This window comes from Sorex araneus, chromosome 5, assembly GCF_027595985.1.
Source record: "Sorex araneus isolate mSorAra2 chromosome 5, mSorAra2.pri, whole genome shotgun sequence".
NCBI classification, from domain to species: Eukaryota; Metazoa; Chordata; class Mammalia; order Eulipotyphla; family Soricidae; genus Sorex; species Sorex araneus.
The window spans coordinates 46,713,137-46,730,106 of record NC_073306.1 but is presented as its reverse complement, the minus strand read 5'-3'; the positions used below and the strand labels follow the sequence as shown (position 1 = coordinate 46,730,106).

Below are 16,970 nucleotides of genomic sequence, written 5' to 3'. Positions count from 1 at the left end.
TGAGGCCCTTGTTTAAATTTCTGACAGCACACACACACACACACACACACACACACACACACACACACACACACCAGAGTTTTTCACCTGGAGTTAAAGTAAGATAGAATGGCTTTCAGTGTCAGAATGAGGTTGAATTGGAGAAAAATACCTATCTGCCAAAGTCACTACCTTGATTAAGGAAACCCTCGAATGTTCTTAGGTCACCATAGAACCCCTGAAACTCTGAAAAAGTGTCCATCTTCCTGAGGCAGGTTGAGTAATGTCAGAATGACTCGGCATCCATCTCCTGCACCAACCCAGCTCACGCCTTCATCTCGCATCCTGACTCACCTTCCTCCTCCTGCTCACACCCCATTGGCCTTCCCTTTCCCCACAGCCATTGGCCAGTCTGCTCTAAAGCCGTAAAACTTGATGTGTCACTAGAACTCAAGTCCCAACCTGGTGCTCTGTTGCCTTGGGATAGAGCCTATCTCCCTTATGCACACATGTGCTGTCTTAACCCCCACACACACATACACCCAGACACACACATACACACACCCAGACACACACATACACACACACAGACAACACTCACAGACACAGCAACACACAGCAACACACAGACACACACGTGCCCTGGCTATCCCTCTTCGCTGCCCTCCCCGGTCCCTGCTACTGCATCCTTTCTACAATCAGACCTTGGCCGTTTCCCATAATCACCTGGACTCTCACTGCCTCCTGTCACTTTTTTGCTCTCTCTTCCCGCGTCTTGATTCGGGGTCTCCAAACCCTCACTGCAGGCACCCATCAAGGCGTGACCCAGGGCTGCGGGGGCAGGAGCGCTCTGCCTGCACTTCCCGGGGCGGCCGCCAGGGGCCGCCGTGCTCTTTGTTTTCTCGGGGGCCGGGGTCGGGGCCCGCGGGCCGCAGAGCGCATGCTCGGGCCATTCGCCGCCCGCCCGGGAGCGGAGGAGTTTGCTCGTGGCCGACCTGCACCAAGGTAGGTCGCGCGGGGATCCCGGGCGCGGGGCGGCCGATGCGCGCGTGGCCGGCCGCAGCGCACGTGGCCGGCAGCAGGCCGGGGTCGTAGCCCACGGGGATGCCCCTGCGCGCGGGTTCCCGGTCCCGGGCGGCGCCGAACCGAGCGGCAGACGCCGGCCTGGCCCCGCCTCGCGCTCGCGGGCCGCACGGCCGGACCGCCCGCGCCGCCCCGCTGCCCCGCTGCCCGCGCCGCCCCGCTGCCCGTCCCGCCGCCCGCGCCGCCCCGCCGCCCGCGCCGCCCGGCGCCAAGATTCAAACGGCGCGACCGGCCCGGGGAGCTCGGCGACTCCAGGCGCAGAGCGCGCGCCCCACGCCGGGCCGTGTGGTTTCCGGAGCGGGAAAAGTGGTCTGACTCCTACTGCACGGCGGGGTCGGCTCTGGGGAGCTGTGGCTGCCCAGGGGTCTGCTCGGCCCCGGGAGCCGGGAGCCGGGAGCCGGGTGCCGGGGAGCTCGCCGCATCCCTTCTGTATGCAGCGCGCTTGCCGCGTGTCCCGCGCCGCGCTGGCGGGCCCTTGAGCCGTGGTCGGGAGGAACTCGTGGCCTTTACGGAGCCCGGGCCCACTCGGGGAGACACAGGCGTGGCCACAACACCCTCCTTGGTGATCGCCTAAGCGTGCTGCCGACTCCCGGACTTGCCAGTCACCCTACAAGGTCATAATCCAGGTGCTGGAACGAGTGTGACTGGTGTGCATGGGCAGAAGTTCGGTTGTATGCCAAGTATTAGGGATCCCTGAGTTGGGGTCGCCCCACCCTGCCCTGGAGGGTCAGGAGTGGTTTACCCAGTAATGTGACTCCTGGAAGAGGGGTTTTGCAGAAACTGTCGGTTTTTCTGCCCACTCCCCCTTACCCCTGGAGTGCAGGAGCACCGCACTTGACTAGGTGAGCAGCATTTTTGTAGGAGTGAAACCGGGGCTCCAATCACAGGCGGGAGAAGAAATCTCACAGTGTTTCATTCATAAAAAAAAGTCCAGATGGAGGCATGGTGGGGTCGCGGGTCTGGACCCAGAACACTGCAGGACACAGTCAGCAGGTGAGCTTAGCCAAGAGCGGTGGAGGAGGAACCACTGGTTCAGAAGACCCCAAGAACAGCCGTCTCTGGGCCTGAGCAATAGTGGGTAGGGTGTTTGCCTTGCTCGCCACAGACCCTGCTTCCATCTCCAGTGTTCCAGATGGTCCCTGAACAGCACCAGAGTGATCCCGGAGTGCAGAGCCAGGAGTAACCCCTGAGCATCACCAGGTGTGGCCAAGCCTCCCCTTGAGGCACCACCATCCAACTTCTCAGCGTTTTCTGGCTCTCCCACTGAGCAGCATGGCCACATGTGAGCACATCTCCTGGAAGCAGGCAGCTCTTTTCCTAGGGGAAAGGGAACATATATGAGCCCAGGCTCTGTTAAGGGGGCTCAATGGGAGCTCCTGGGGGCCTATGTCTGGCTCATAGAAGCTTGGCAAATGTGAGTTAACAGCTGAGACAGGTGAGCCTGCCCCTCTGGGAACTTCTCACAGAGATTCTTGTGTCTCTGGGTCTGGCCAGAGTGTTTATCTCCTGGTGGGGACAGGCCGCCTGGCAGTGGGCGGCGCTGCCCGCGGGGACAGCTGTTGTGAGCAGACTCTCCCTTCGAAAACATGAGGCTGGTGAGGTCATAGGGGGTCAAAGAAAGTCCAGCCGCCTGGTAGACTGTAGTTCAGACGGGGAAACAGTTCTAAACAGAAATGGGGAGAGGGACCCTCCAGCCCTGTTGGGCAGTGGACAAGACACAGGGGATTCCATGCCACATGTGTGGCATGGGCACTTTCCCCAAAGCCTCCTGGTCCTTCCTTTCTCCCTTTCCTCCCCAGTGGGCCCCACCCCTACTCACCTGGTACTCAGACCTGATGTTCCAGTCTGGTTACCAGGGCTACACCTGGCAGTATTTGGGGGGGAGGCAGGTGGTTTAGGGGATCACTGACATACTAAACCATTGCATGACCTTCCCGTCCTGTTTTTATCTTCTTTGAGTGTCAGGGGGTGGGGTAGGATGGGGATGTAGGCTGTATCTGGCAGTTGTTGCCAGCTCAGTTCTTAGGGACCATGCGGGGTGATGGGGGTTGAACCTGGTACTCCATAAGCAAAGCATGTGCTCCAGCCCTTCAAACTATTTTTATTTATTTATTTTTAATTTTTTTGCTTTTTGGGTCACACCCGGCGATGCACAGGGGTCACTCCTGGCTCATGCACTCAGGAATCACCCCTGGCGGTGCTCAGGGGACAATATGGGATGCTGGGATTCGAACCCAGGTCGGCTGCGTGCAAGGCAAACGCCCTACCCACTGTGCTATTGCTCCAGCCCCCTATTTTTATTTATTTATTTTTAAACTTATTTTTGGCTTGGGGCCCACACCCAGCAGTGCTCAGGGCTTGGCTTCCTCCTGGCTCTGTGCTCAGGATCACTCCTGGAAGTGCTCAGGGGATAATATGGGGTGCCAGGGATCGAGCCTGTGTTGGCCGCATGCAAGGCAAGCACCCTGCCTGCTGTACTGTCTCTTTGGGCCCTCCTCTGTGTGACTTCAAGATCACAAGAAGAATCTTGAAGAGGCAAGTTGGAGGGGAGGAAACCACCCCAGGGGAAATGGAAAGATACTGGACTCTCAGAACTGCCTTATCAGCCTTGTAGGTGTCTGAACCTGAACACGTCACAGCCTGTAGATGCTCAGCCTAGTGGCCCTTGGGTACTTCTCAGTCTTCCTTGCTTTGTTCTTTTCCCATAGGGAAGTCAGTCCTATGTCCAGAGACCCCACCACCACCCCCTAAACCACTGTCCTCATGCGGTAAGAGTGGGGCCTGTCCCAAGAAAGGGAGTGTGGGGGTGCTGCCTGAGAGGGGCTTAGGGCTTAGTGTCATTGTGATTTAGTGTCATTGTGATTGTAGCCTTGAGTCTTTGTCCCTGCCTCTTCCATGGGGAATGGAGGTGGGTTGGATCTATCAGAATGTGTGTCACATGGGGCAGACCCTGGACAGGGCAGTACCACCAGCTCTGCAAGCTTTGCCTGGGATTAACCCTTCCCTTCATATACATCACAGATGGATGGATACTGTTACAGCTGTTTTACTGGGGGAAGCTGGGAGGAAACTGAATCACCAAGAGGTCCAATAAATTTGCCCATGATCCGATTGCTAGAAAGTCACTGTCCAGATTTCTGGCTTGGAGGATGTGCTTCCTGCTTTACTTCTAGGTCTCTGAGCAGGCCTGGCCCCAGACTCCACTCCCGAGTCCAAAGTGCAGAGTTTGGGGCCCTGAGGCTTTCACGACCTTTAAAGAGCAGAGAACAGCAAGCAATGTGGGGGTTGGGAGGGAGAGAGAAAGTTTGCTTTCTTTTTCTTTTGTAGCACCGGGCTTGAACCCAGAGACTCACACATGCAGAGAGACAACAGGCTCTGCTGCTGAGCTCTGTATGTCCTTTGCCCCAAATACTTTCAACACAGTTTGGGCTGGCTTAGAAATAGAGAACATTGTGGAGTACCTGGTCCTAGTTGTCTTGGGGAAGACCTAAAGGGGGTGGGAGGGGGGGCAGAGGGGCTGGGACTGAAGTCCAGGTGTTCTAATAATGCATAGGTGATTTTCTTCTTCTCCTTTTCTAACACCTGGTGTCAGTGGCCACGGAAATGGCTCAGATGACTGGACTGTGGGGCTGTGGACTGGAGCAATCATACATCGAGTAGATCACTTTGCTTTGCATGCTGCTAAACGAGAGGTTTAACCCATGGACCACTAGGCGTGACCTCTCTTCAATAAAAACAAAACCAGGGCTAGAGCAGATGACTGACCTGGGTGTGATCCCAAGCACCCTCTATGGTTCCCCGAGCCTGCCCAGACTGATCCCTTGAGTACAGAGCCAGGAGTAAGCCCTGAGCACTGTTGGGTGTGGCTCCAAATTTTTTTTGTGTAACACTTGGTGTTTATATGTTAATATGAGCAGCATATTTACAGTGTGTCTTGTTGAACTGCTCAGGAAAGCCCAGGTTCCTCCCAGGAATGACTCTTTCTTGTGAGATGGGGGGTGGTAAGGGCCACCCCCTGGTACTCAGAATATTTATGGCTCTGCTCAGGAGTGACCAACCCTGGAGATGCTTGGAGAGCTATATACAGAGTTGGGGAATTTAGAATTGGGGTTTGTCTTGTGCAAGGCAAGCCCCTCACCCCATACTATTGCTCTGGCCCCAACAGTGATTGTCACAGCCCACAAGTGGGTTTTATTGTTCGGGAGGCCACAACCTGCAGTGCTCAGGGCTTCAGTTTTAGGGTTTGGGCCGTACTTGGTCGTGCTCAGGGCTTACTCCTGGTTCTGCGCTCAGGGTTCACTCCTGACTGACTCTTGGGACCATATGTGCTGCTGGGAATTGAGCCCAGGTTGGCTGCATGTAAGGCAGCATCTTCCTTTGTTGCACAGTCTCTCTGGCCCTACTAACAGTAATTTTTCCCAAAAAAGTATCCACACTCATCAGTGTGGATGTCCAGATCTATATTCCCTGCTTGGCGCTTGGGGAACCATGCCTTAAGAGGATTGAACCCAGGGCTCCAATTTGGAAAGCACGTGCTCAGTCCTCTGAGCCATCATCCCTCAAGCCCACAAATTCCTTTCTTTATCCTTTTCTGTTTGGGTGGTTTTGAGGCTCCATCATATGGTGTTACTCCTGACTCTGTGCTTAGAGATCACGCCTGGAGGTGCTCAGGGGAGCTTATGGGATGCTGGGGGTTAAACACGGATTTGCCATATGCAAGACAAGCTTCTTACCTGCTGTATTATCTCTAGTTCACTTCCACTTTTTTTTTTTATTTAGACAGTGATTTACATGGTTGTTTCCAATAGTTAATGATCCCTTTCCTTATGTATGGGGCGTGTGTGTGTGTGTGTGTGTGTGTGTGTGTGTGTGTGTGTGTGTCTCTGTCTGTCTACCATTTGAGCCATATTCCTGACCCCCATAATCTTTTCAGGTTTACCATTGTTAACATTTGGTCTGTTGCCCCACGCACCATTTTTTTTTAATGTACATATATTTTTTAAATTCAAAATTAGATGAGCTGTTTTTTTTTTCAGTTTGTTTGTTTTACTTGGCAGTGGTGAACATTTTCCTAATCAATAAGTCTTTGCAAGAAGATCGTGTGGTGCTGAGGATTGAACAGAAGACAACTGCATGTAAGACACCTTAACCCCTGAACTAGCTCTCCAGCTCAGCAAGTGTTACTTTTCATGGCTTCCTGTCGTGAATATACTGCATAGTACTCCTCCTAGTCTTCTGGACATTTATTGTTTTGAATTTTTTTTTAACCCTATGAAGAATATTTAACTCAGTATTCCACTAACTTTGTAAAATATGAAGAATATATATGGTATGAGGAGCAACTAGAGTTGGTATCCTACTAATTTTGGATAAATCCATTTTGCTGTTGAGCCAACTCAGGATAAATTCTAAGAAGTGAAATTACTGGGCAGTCCTGACCGTTTCTAAGGGTTTTTTCTTTTCTAAGGATTTTGATAAAGATGACTAACTGAGAATAGGAAAATGATTGCCTTTTTTTTTTTCTTTTTTTTTCTTTTTGGGTCACACCCAGCAATGCACAGGGATTACTCCTGGCTCTGCACTCAGGAATTACCTGTGGCTGTGCTCAGGGGACCATATGGGATGCTGAGAATTGAACCCGGGTCAGCCGTGTGCAAGGCAAACGCCCTACCTGCTGTACTATCGCTCCAGCCCCATGATTGCCATTTCTAATGTAGTACTTGGCCTGGTTTTTCAGGACAGGACAATGCCGCCCAAGCGTATAGCTAAGAAAAGGTCACCCCCAGAAGATGCCCTCCCAAAGAGCAAGAAGGTGAAGGGTAAGTTGGCCTTGGCTTTATCTGATTGTGGGTACCACTCTGGAGCCCCAGAATCTAGAACTGGACTTTCTTCTCCTGTCCATTTGAAGCAGAGGGGCCTGCGGTTCCAGGATTCCAGAGGGAAGGTCGGCCACAACTCTGTGTCTCCTACCCTCTGGGAATCCTACAGGGCCAGAGAGCCCCGGGGAGCACTGGCAAAACAGCGCAGTAGGCGCTAGGCCAGTTCCAGACGTGGGTTCAGATCCTTGCTCTGCCACTCTCTGGCTGTGTCCTTTTAGGCAAGTCCCTCACCTCACTGAGCTGCCGGGAGGCTCCCAGAGAATGCTGGCAGCATTTGTTGGGGGCTGGCAGTAGGTTCCTTTCTTGGGGCGGGGGGCAGATAGAGAAGCGCTTCTGGCGTGGGAGGGGGGATGCACGGACCCACACTCAGACAGTGTCTGTCTCTTGCAGACCATCGTAACCAGGCAGTGAGGGCTGTTGCCTCCCACCGAGTTCCGGGCGCCCGCTCCTGCCAAGGTGCCTGCAGGCCTAGCCCTTCTGACCAGAAAACCAGACCAGGTGGCCATCTTGGCAGCTGTGGCCACACCCCAGGGAGGGGCTGGACACCTTTGGCTGTCTGGGGTGCCGGTGACCACCAGCAGGTGGCTCTGCAGCCCTCTGATTGGCACTTACCTCTGCAAATTCACCTGTTGGCTCCTACTCCTACTGCTTCCCCTCTTCTCCCCTGTGGAATTGTCAGAGACTTAAGTCAGCCAGAGGGTAAAGCCAAGGGACCCCAGTGACTTGTTTGTGCTTGGAGCAGGACTGCTTATTAGCCCTCTGACTATGTCGCCTCTCTGACGCCATTCCCCTTTCCTGTTAACCACATCCTAAATATGGAAGGCATGAATAAGTTATGGGGGGGCAGGGGACAGGTCACATCCAGCTGTGCTCAGGGCTCACTCCTGGCTCTGCACTCTGGAATTAGTCCTGGCAGGCTCGGGACCCTGTGGGATGCCGGAGATTGAACCTGGGCTGGCTGCATGCAAGGCAAGCTCCCCACCCACTGTACTGGTGCTCCAGGCTCCTTATATAACTCAGATGAGTATAAAGCAGTGTAACGGCAGAGATAGCAACGCGGGCTGGGGAGACATTATTTGTGAGGCCCCCTCCTCATGAAGGGTTTACTGCTCTTTAGGAAATCTCTGCTGGGTCTCTATTTCTTCAGCAGCATAAAGTTTGCAGCACTGTCTCATTTCTCCCATTTCTCTCTCTCATGTCTGCAGCGGAATGAGCGGTTTTAGAGTGGGATGCCTCTTAGGCAGTTTTGGGGCGTTCAGCAGCTGATGGTTAGGTTCTCTGGCCAGGGATGCAGTTCTTTGGGGGCACGCGGGTCCATGGGGTACCAGGGACTGAATTTCTGGCACTGTATGTGTAGCATGGACTTCAGCCCTTTGAACTATCTGACTGGCACTTTTTGCTTTTTGGGTTACACCTGATGGTGATCAGAGGTTACTACTCCTGGCTCTGCACTCAGGAATTACTCCTGGGGGTTCTCGGGGGACCATATGGGATGCTGGGGATCAAACCTGGGTTGGCCCCGTGCAAGGCAAACACCCTACCTGCTGTCCTATCGCTCCAGCCCCAGCCCTTGTTGTTTTAATCTTCACAAAAACCCCTTTGAGAGAGGCAGTGTGGGTACCCCTGTTTCAAAGATGAGGAAACACAGGCTCCCGGTGATCATTCTAATGGATTCTGCTAGCGCAGGGGCTGGAACGCAGGGCCGTGTGACCCCAGAGCCCAGGCAGGGACTTCTCCACACGCCTGTCATCCCATATGCTCATGGCTGAATTTTTCTCCCTCTAGTCTCACATAGATCCCACAGAACAGAACCAGGCATGGTGCTAACTCTGGGCCAGGGCGACGTGGGCCAGTTGGGACTCGGTGAGAGTGTGATGGAGAGGAAGAAGCCAGCTCTGGTGCCCATTCCAGAGGATGTTGTACAGGCAGAGGCCGGGGGCATGCACACTGTGTGTCTGAGCAAAAGTGGCCAGGTAGGGCAGGGGGTGTAGGGGTGGGGCTGGGGGGGAGTTGGGTGGGGGCCCAGGACTGACGGAGTCTGGATCAGGGAGGGTATGGATGGAATGGGCTTGGGGCCTGAGCCACACGTGTCTACTCTGCGGGGATGAGCTGGGTGGCTGAGCAGGAGGGGCCTAAATAGGAGTGGATCGATCCTGGACCCTGCACTGACTGGGCTTCCTGGGCACAGGTCTACTCGTTCGGCTGCAATGACGAGGGTGCCCTGGGAAGGGACACATCTGTGGAAGGCTCAGAGTCGGTGCCTGGGAAAGTGGAGCTGCAAGAGAAGGTGATACAAGTGTCAGCCGGAGACAGTCACACAGCGGCGCTCACGGAGGATGGCCGAGTCTTCCTTTGGGGCTCCTTCCGGGTAAGACTGGGTCTGGAAGACTGAATGGGATCTGGTGGGCAGAATTAACTGAGATAGTAGTGTGGGTAGGGTGCTCGCATGTGGTCAACTGGGGTTCAATCCCCGGCACCCCACAATCCCCTAAGCCCCACCAGGGGTGATATCTGAGCGTGGAGGCAGCAGAAAACCCTGAGCACTGCTGCACAAGAAACCCATCTTGTGCCTCCACCAAAGCATGCGGAAGTGAAGGCTCAGCAAGCAAGGGCCATGCCCAGCTCTCTGACGTCTCACCTTTGCCTTGCACCCCTCCAGCTGACTCCTTGAATCAGTGTTAATGAAACCTGTGTCTCTCTCCTGCATTCCTCTCCCGCCCTCATGCACTTCCCAGAGGTTTTTGGCTTTGGGGTGTTTTGTTTATTTGGGGTCCACACCCTCCTGTGCTGTTGGCTTACTCCTGGCTCTGTGCTCAGGGACCACTCTTTTGGGGCTCAGGGACCATATATGATTCCAGAGGTGGAATTCAGGTCAGCCACATGCAAGGCAAACACCCCACCCACTGTACTGTTGGCTCTGGTCCCCAAGAGTATTTTGTTTTATGAGGATATATGAAATTCCCATATCTCAGAATTTCTTTATTTGTTTCTGGGCCATACTGGTGGTGCTCAGGTCTTGCTCCTGGCTTTGCACTCAGGGATCACTCCTGGTGGGACTCAAGGAATATATGGGGTGCCGGAGTCAAACACAGGTCAGCCTCATTCAAGGCAGGTGCCCTGCCCACTAGACTATCTCTTTGGCTCCGTTGTATCTCAGAACATCAAAGGCAGTGAAGGATTTAAGAGACTAAGCACAAAAATTGTTTTGTTTTCCGGGGGGCCACACACCTGATGGTGCTCAGAGCTTACTCCTTGCTCTGTATTCAGATCACTCCTGGTGGAGCTCCAGGGAATATAGGGGTGCCAAGGGTTGAACCCAGGTCTGCCAATGCAAGGCAAGTACCCTACCCACTGTATTATCTCTCTGACCCCACAAAATTGTTTTGGAAAAAAATAAATATTTTAGGAACTTTGCTATTTATTTTATAATGTCGTAGGAGAAGGAATCCAGGAGCTGGAGCAATAGTATAGCAGGTAGGGGCCTTGCCTTGCCTGCTGCTGACCTGGCTTTGATCTGGGACATCTCATATGGTCCCCCAGGCACCACCAGTACTAATTCCTGAGCACAGAACCAGGAGTAACCCCTGAGTATTCCCAGGTGTGGCCCGAAATCAGTTTATAAAATAAATAGTTGGAGGGCCAGAGAGATAGTAGTGTGGGAAGGGTGCTTGCATGTGGTCAACTGAGGTTCAATCCCCGGCACCCTACATGGTCCTCTAAGCCCCACCAGGGGTGATATCTGAGCGTGGAGGTAGCAGAAAACCCTGAGCAAAAGAGAAAGAATTGGTGCTTGAGATAACACTGGGTAAGGAACTTGCCTGTATGCAATGACCCAGGCTCAATGTCCGGCACCCCATGATGGCTCTCGATCCCGGGATTTGACCCCAAAACAAGGGAATCCAGAGGAGGGGACTTGACTCAGTGGTAAGCATTTAACTTTGCATGTGTGAGCACCTAGGCTTAACCCCAGCACTGCAAAAAAATAAAAGACTCTGGGATAGGAATGTGGCTCAGTGACAGAATGCTTGCTGTGTGTGAGTGAGGCCCTGGGTTCAGTTCCTAGCACCACACCGTACCTTGAGCACTGCCAGATAGGCCTCAAAATGAAAAAAACAAAGAACTCTGTTGATGGTAAATCAATAAATTTGCGGGTGGGGCATTTGCCTTGCACGCGGCCGACCTGGGTTCAATTCCTCCATCCCTCTCGGAGAGCCTGGCCCGCCTGCACGGCAGAGCCTGGCAAGGTACCCGTGATATGCCAAGAACAGTAACAAGTCTCACAGTGGAGATGTTACTGGTGCCCGCTTGAGCAAATCGATGAACAATGGGATGACAGTGCTACAGTACCATGTGTTTTAGTTTTGAGGTCGGTGCTCAGGGATCATTCCTTAAGGGACTATACAATACCAGGTCAAACCTGGGTTGACCGTGTACGAGGCATACACCTTACCCCCTGTACTATCTCTTGGACCCCTCAAAAATGTTTCTGTTAACATAATTTGGGGAATCAGAAAGAGCTTCACAGGCTGAGCACATGCTTTGAAGTGGGAGGCCTGGGTCCCAACAGAAGGGATGAGGATCGGATCTTGAACCCCTTTTTACTCAGCAGTTATGAACACAAAGCCGGCTTGTTTATTTTTCCTCTTTATTCCATCCGTAGCCCCTTGCCTGTTAATTTTAATGCAAATCACAGACCATGTGTGATTTTGTTCGTAAGTATTTCAATATGTGACCTGGTTCTTGTCCACCTCTGTCTCCCCCTTTGTCGTGCTGGCCCTTCCTCAGTCCGCCCCGTGGCTGCCCGCAGCCTGCATCTGACTGAGTGTCCGCCTCCCCCCTCCCAGGACAACAACGGTGTGATCGGACTCCTGGAACCCATGAAGAAGAGCCCGGTGCCCGTGCAGGTGCAGCTGAGCACGCCCGTGGTGAAGGTGGCCTCAGGTGATTCTGGGGTGTTCTGAGGAGCGGGGAGCCCTGTTGGAGGGCTGGCCCAGCCGTGGGCAGAGAAAGCCTGTACCGTCTGCCCTCTTCCCCCCCCCAGGAAATGACCACTTGGTGATGCTGACAGCTGATGGCGAGCTCTACACGTTGGGCTGTGGAGAGCAGGGCCAGCTCGGTCGTGTGCCTGAGTTGTTTGCCAATCGTGGTGGCCGCCAGGGCCTCGGTAGGTCACATAGGTCTGTTTCTCTGGCAGGCAGCTGGGCAAGCCACCCCTGGTAAAAGCAAGTCGCTAGAGGTGGCACGCTTGTGTGCGTGGGACCAGCAGCTGTGGTTACAAACTCAGACTCCAGGGCTCGGGGTGGTAGCTCAGGCACATGCTCTGAGGCTGCCGCCTCCTGACTGTGGGGCCAGAGCAAGGGTCCGGTGGGTTGGGCACATGCTTTGTATGCTGAAGGCCCAGGTTCAGTCTCCAGCACCACATGGTCGGCTGAGCAAGGAGAAGGCAATCCCTGAGGACTGAGCTCGGAGGAGTCCCCGAGCACCTCCAGGTGGAACCCAGAAATTTATTTGGTTTGTTGTTATTATTGTTATTTTGCTTTTTGGGTCACACCCAGAGATGCTCAGGGGTTACTCCTGGCTTTGCACTCAGGAATTACTCCTGGTGGTGCTGGGGGACCATATAGGATGCCAGGGATCAAACCTGGGTCGGCTGCATGCAAGGCAAACACCTAACCCACTCTGCTATCGCTCCAGCCCCGGGACCCAGAAATTTAAAAAGAAACAGAAACATAGAAGTCTTTCATTTGGGAGGTCCCTGAAAATGAGACTCTCTGCGATGGGACTGCAGCTCAGTGGTAGAATCCATACTTGGCATGAACCTTGTCACCAAAAAGGAAAGAAAATATTTGTGTTAATGGTGAGGGGGCGTGCGGGTGGGGCCCTTCATGCTTTGCACCTACAAAATGGGGTGAGGAGCCCCTGCCTAGCCTCCCTGCAGGGCGTCAGCAGTGGAAGAGAAGCGGACAGTCGAGGCGAGGCCTGTGTGTCTGCCACTCCCCGTGGCCTTCTCTTTGCAGAACGACTTCTGGTCCCCAAGTGTGTGATGCTGAAGTCCAAGGGGAGCCGGGCTCACGTGAAGTTCCAGGATGCCTTCTGTGGTGCTTACTTCACCTTCGCCATCTCCCGCGAGGGCCACGTCTATGGCTTCGGCCTCTCCAACTACCATCAGCTTGGTGAGTCCCAAGGGCAGCATCAGGCGTCGCCCTGTGGAATCGGGGTTTCAGTCCAGGGGCCCCCGCTGCTTGCTTGTGCTCCCTTGGTGGGGTCCCCCGGGCCCCTTAGAACTGCAGTGTTGTCATCTGGAAAGTGAGTGAATCTCATGGTTGAGGTAGGGTGGCCTCGCTGTGGGTGGGGTTAGAGAGGAGGGCAGGTCCTTGGACCCCTTCACCCTGACACTTCTGTCCCGTCTCTTGCCTCCCAGGAACCTCAGGCACAGAATCTTGCTTTATACCCCAGAACCTGACGTCCTTCAAGAACTCCACCAAGTCCTGGGTGGGCTTCTCTGGTGGCCAACACCACACTGTCTGCATGGATTCGGAAGGTGGAGCCTTCGGGTCCTCCTCTGGGCCTGGGGTGGAGTGTCCCTGAGCACAGGCCTGGTCAGACTCCTGAGAACATGGTCCTTGCACGAGCCCTGGGTCCTCCATGGGTTGGGCCAGGCCCGGGTCCAAGAGGCTTGGCGTCCTTTCGAGTATGGGTTCAGTGGGGACCTCCCTCAAAAACCTGGGGAGAATCACTGCAGACCTTCCCCGCACCCTCCTGAGACTGGCAAGTCCCCACAGACACCAGGGGCTCAGCAGACCTGCCTGCAGCGGGCCCTGTGCAATTCCCCGTCTCTCCCTCCTCCCGCAGGGAAGGCGTACAGCCTGGGCCGGGCCGAGTACGGGCGGCTGGGCCTCGGGGAGGGTGCGGAGGAGAAGAGCGTGCCCACCCTCATCTCCAGGCTGCCTGCTGTCACCTCAGTGGCCTGTGGGGCCTCTGTGGGCTATGCCGTGACCCAGGATGGTGAGTAGCTTGGTTAGGGACTCGGGGATCTTGGTTCTTAATGTGTTTGAGGTCACACTCAGCACTGTTAGGGGGAGGCGTCAGGTACCCCTCGCCCAGTATGCTTTGACGTCCACTATTGCGTTTGGCTGAGTTGCAGAGATCACCGAGATTGGGGCTCTGCTCCCAGTTCTCAGGAGTTAACAAGTAATTTTGATAAAGGCGATTTGTTCTGTAGAAGAGAAAAGCAGCAAGGGAAAGGCACTGGGATAGGCAGCCTCACTGAGATCTGGACGGGCAGTAAGACTTGAGGGGGCTGGGAAAGATAGCACAGCGGGTAGGGTGCTTCTCTTGAATGTGGCCACCTAGGTTTGATCCCCAGCATCCCCTGTGGTCCCCCGAGCCCTCCAGGCTTGATTCCTGAGCGCAGAGCCAGGAGTAAGCCACAAGACAGTCGGGTGTGTCCCAAAGCCTTTTAAAAAAAAAAAAATCTTGAGCCCAGGTCTCCAGGTTTCTGACTCAAGTTTGTCTTTCTACCAGGGTGACCCGTTTATTTACAACCCAACTCTTCAGCTGCCCAGGTTGCTGTACTTAGAGTTATATTAGGCGAAAGAAAGGGAAGTCGTATGGAGAAGTCTGGAATCGCTGGACCCACATGATCTGGGTAGCCTGAGAAAGGGGCTTCAGCACCCCTCGAAGGCCCCGACCTCAAGCCCAGCCTGTATCCCAGAGCGATCCCAGCAATGCTGGCCTCGGATCTAGGGTGTTGGTGGGGGGTGGGGAGCCACCAGTCCTTAGGGCTCTGAATGCCGTGCTAGGAGCAGGGAAGTCTTTGCTAACGTCAGGGCTGGTCTCTGGTTAGCAGCAGCCCGTGGCTTCTCACTTCCCTCAATTCCGAGGCTGGGACATGACCAGGTTGCTGCAGAACAATGCCAGATACTCGTGATGTCCCAAGTTTCTCACCCTGGAGAGGTGGGACAGGGGATTCAAAAAACCATTTCTGCCCCATCTCTCTCCTTGTAGGTCGTGTTTTTGCTTGGGGGATGGGCACCAACTACCAGCTGGGCACGGGCCTGGAAGAGGACGCCTGGAGCCCCGTGGAGATGACAGGCAAACAGCTAGAGAACCGCACAGTCCTGTCCGTGTCCAGCGGAGGCCAGCACACAGTCCTCCTGGTCAAGGACAAGGGACAAAGTTGATGAAGCCTCCGAGGGCCTGGCTGCTGGGCCCACCATGCCCCTCCCCCCTGGAACAGGGAAGCCATGAGGACTGCAGGGTGCGACAGACCTCCCCCCCGACCCTAAGCGTTCTGTCACCTCCTGTCTTTTCCCCGTGAACAGAATCCGTTTCCTCTTTCTCCTTCTCCTTTCCAGAGTCATCCTGGGACCTGCAGGATGAAGGCCGTGTGGGGCTGAGGGGGGCAGGGGGTTGTCTGAAGGAACATGACTCGCCCCAGAGTGATGTGGTCAGCCCGCCTTCCCCTATTCCTACCTTCTCCGGCCCTGGCTGAACTTGGTTTTGCCTACCAAAATGAGAAACTTCTACCTGGGGGTTAAATGCCCATACGCTGAGGAGTCGGGGCTCCCCTCAAGCTCTACTCATGTGCCACACTTGCTGTCCTTTGTAGCCATACAGAAACAATACCGTCCTCAGATCTGGCTTTTGTGAACCCAGACTGGGGATGAACTAGAGAATGGGTAGAGGCAACCTCCAGCCAAAGGGTCTTACACGCGTGTCTGGGAGAAAGGGGCTTGGGAAGGCCAAGTGACAGAAAAAAGCCCGTCAGCCTCTCAGAAGCACAAAGTACTCTGCCTTCAGGCATTGCCAGTTGTACCCCACTTGTTTCACCAACACGGGCCCCAAATCTGAAAGGAAACTGCCTGCAGGCCAGGACACTCAGGGAGAGGAGGAGGACAGAGAGCTCTAGACAAATTTATAGCAATATTGAGAGTGAAGGGACAAAAAAAAAAATCAGGGAGAGGAGGCTGGACCCCAGAAAGGGAAGTGGGATCTAGTACAGTAGCTGAGGAAAAGTCGTGGGTTGTTGTGTTTTGTTTTTTTTTTTTAACTGTAAAATATTTTGGAGGGAAGCGTGAAACCTTTTAACGTTTTTAATAAATGTAGAGTTTTATAAAGCGCAACTTAATTTTTACACTCCCTGCTTTTTTAAAGACAGCAGCTGCTGTAGTGGGAGAGGTAGACTAGATCACACGGCCCGAAGGCGAGGACTTGGGCGAGTCATTCCAACGGGTGCCAGTCCACTGTTGGCGTGGCTGGCCCAGACTAGTCAGAAAAGAAAGGAGTTGGTTGATTTTTATTCAGGTACTTACTTACATTTCAGGAATCACCAGGTTTTTTCCTTTATGCTGCATAATACAAAAAAAATAATGGAGTTGATTTGCTTGGCAGTGCTTGGTATCAAAGCCAGGACCTCACACGTGCAAGGCGTGTGCCCTACCACTGAGGGGCCTCCCTCGCCCTCAGTCTTCAGTATCTCACCCCCAGCCAGGTGTTTTGAGAAGTCTTACCTCCGGAAATGCTTGTACTAAGTTTGTATCATGTTCAATACCTGATCTACTTGAGTAAACAGGATTGATTACATAATCACTCCTCAGACCAACTTATACATGAAAGTAGGTTTTCTTACTTGAGGAACCAAATCTTACAGAACTGATCTGTCCAGGGTGGACATTTAAAATTTATAAAAATTGGAGGCTAATTTCCTTGGTGTGTAGTTATATTTTAAGTCCCTGCTAGTCACATGTTGGGCTGTGCAAAAACAAAAATAGACTATTTCACATCATAAAAAATTCCAATATTTAATGCTGATTTGGGAGGTTTCTATGTGTAACTGAAGTTTTATTCGCACCAAGGTTCTTAGATGTCAGGATTCTTGGCAAAATGAATATGGTATAAACTAATGATGTATTCTGTGATTTATTTCCCCCTTGAACTTTTGGTTTTGATGTGGACATTTGTGATTATACTTATTTCTTCAAAAAACCATCTTTGATTTCAATATTTTCTGGGCAAAGAAGCAACGTC

General features: G+C 53.4%; 1 protein-coding gene across 4 annotated transcripts; it reads left to right on the top strand.

The window, feature by feature from the left end:
- Nucleotides 1–915: 915 nt before the first annotated feature.
- On the top strand, nucleotides 916–16,066 carry RCC1 (regulator of chromosome condensation 1). 4 transcript variants are annotated; one of them, XM_055140330.1, is made up of 13 exons: nucleotides 931–984; nucleotides 3,771–3,830; nucleotides 6,120–6,197; nucleotides 6,800–6,881; nucleotides 7,332–7,397; nucleotides 8,727–8,914; nucleotides 9,130–9,309; nucleotides 11,786–11,882; nucleotides 11,983–12,105; nucleotides 12,959–13,114; nucleotides 13,363–13,482; nucleotides 13,794–13,946; nucleotides 14,949–16,066. In XM_055140330.1, the coding sequence occupies exons 4-13, from the start codon at nucleotides 6,809–6,811 to the stop codon at nucleotides 15,122–15,124; spliced, it is 1,332 nt and encodes a 443-aa protein (XP_054996305.1). In that variant the 5' UTR covers nucleotides 931–984; nucleotides 3,771–3,830; nucleotides 6,120–6,197; nucleotides 6,800–6,808; the 3' UTR covers nucleotides 15,125–16,066. The 4 variants fall into 4 exon arrangements, with proteins under 4 accessions (XP_004603573.2, XP_054996307.1, XP_054996306.1 ...); XM_004603516.2 differs by lacking the exon at nucleotides 3,771–3,830 and having other exon boundaries at nucleotides 916–984; XM_055140332.1 differs by lacking the exon at nucleotides 3,771–3,830 and having other exon boundaries at nucleotides 916–984; nucleotides 13,363–13,433; nucleotides 14,949–15,087.
- The last annotated feature ends 904 nt before the right edge of the window (nucleotides 16,067–16,970 follow it).

Coding starts and splice junctions, on each gene's coding strand:
- RCC1 (XM_004603516.2), top strand. CDS start 6,809: ATGCCGCCCAAGCGTATAGCTAAGAAAAGGTCACCCCCAGAAGATGCC. Junction 8,915..9,129: donor GTCTGAGCAAAAGTGGCCAG/GTAGGGCAGGGG, acceptor TCCTGGGCACAG/GTCTACTCGTTCGGCTGCAA. Junction 13,483..13,793: donor TGTCTGCATGGATTCGGAAG/GTGGAGCCTTCG, acceptor CTCCTCCCGCAG/GGAAGGCGTACAGCCTGGGC.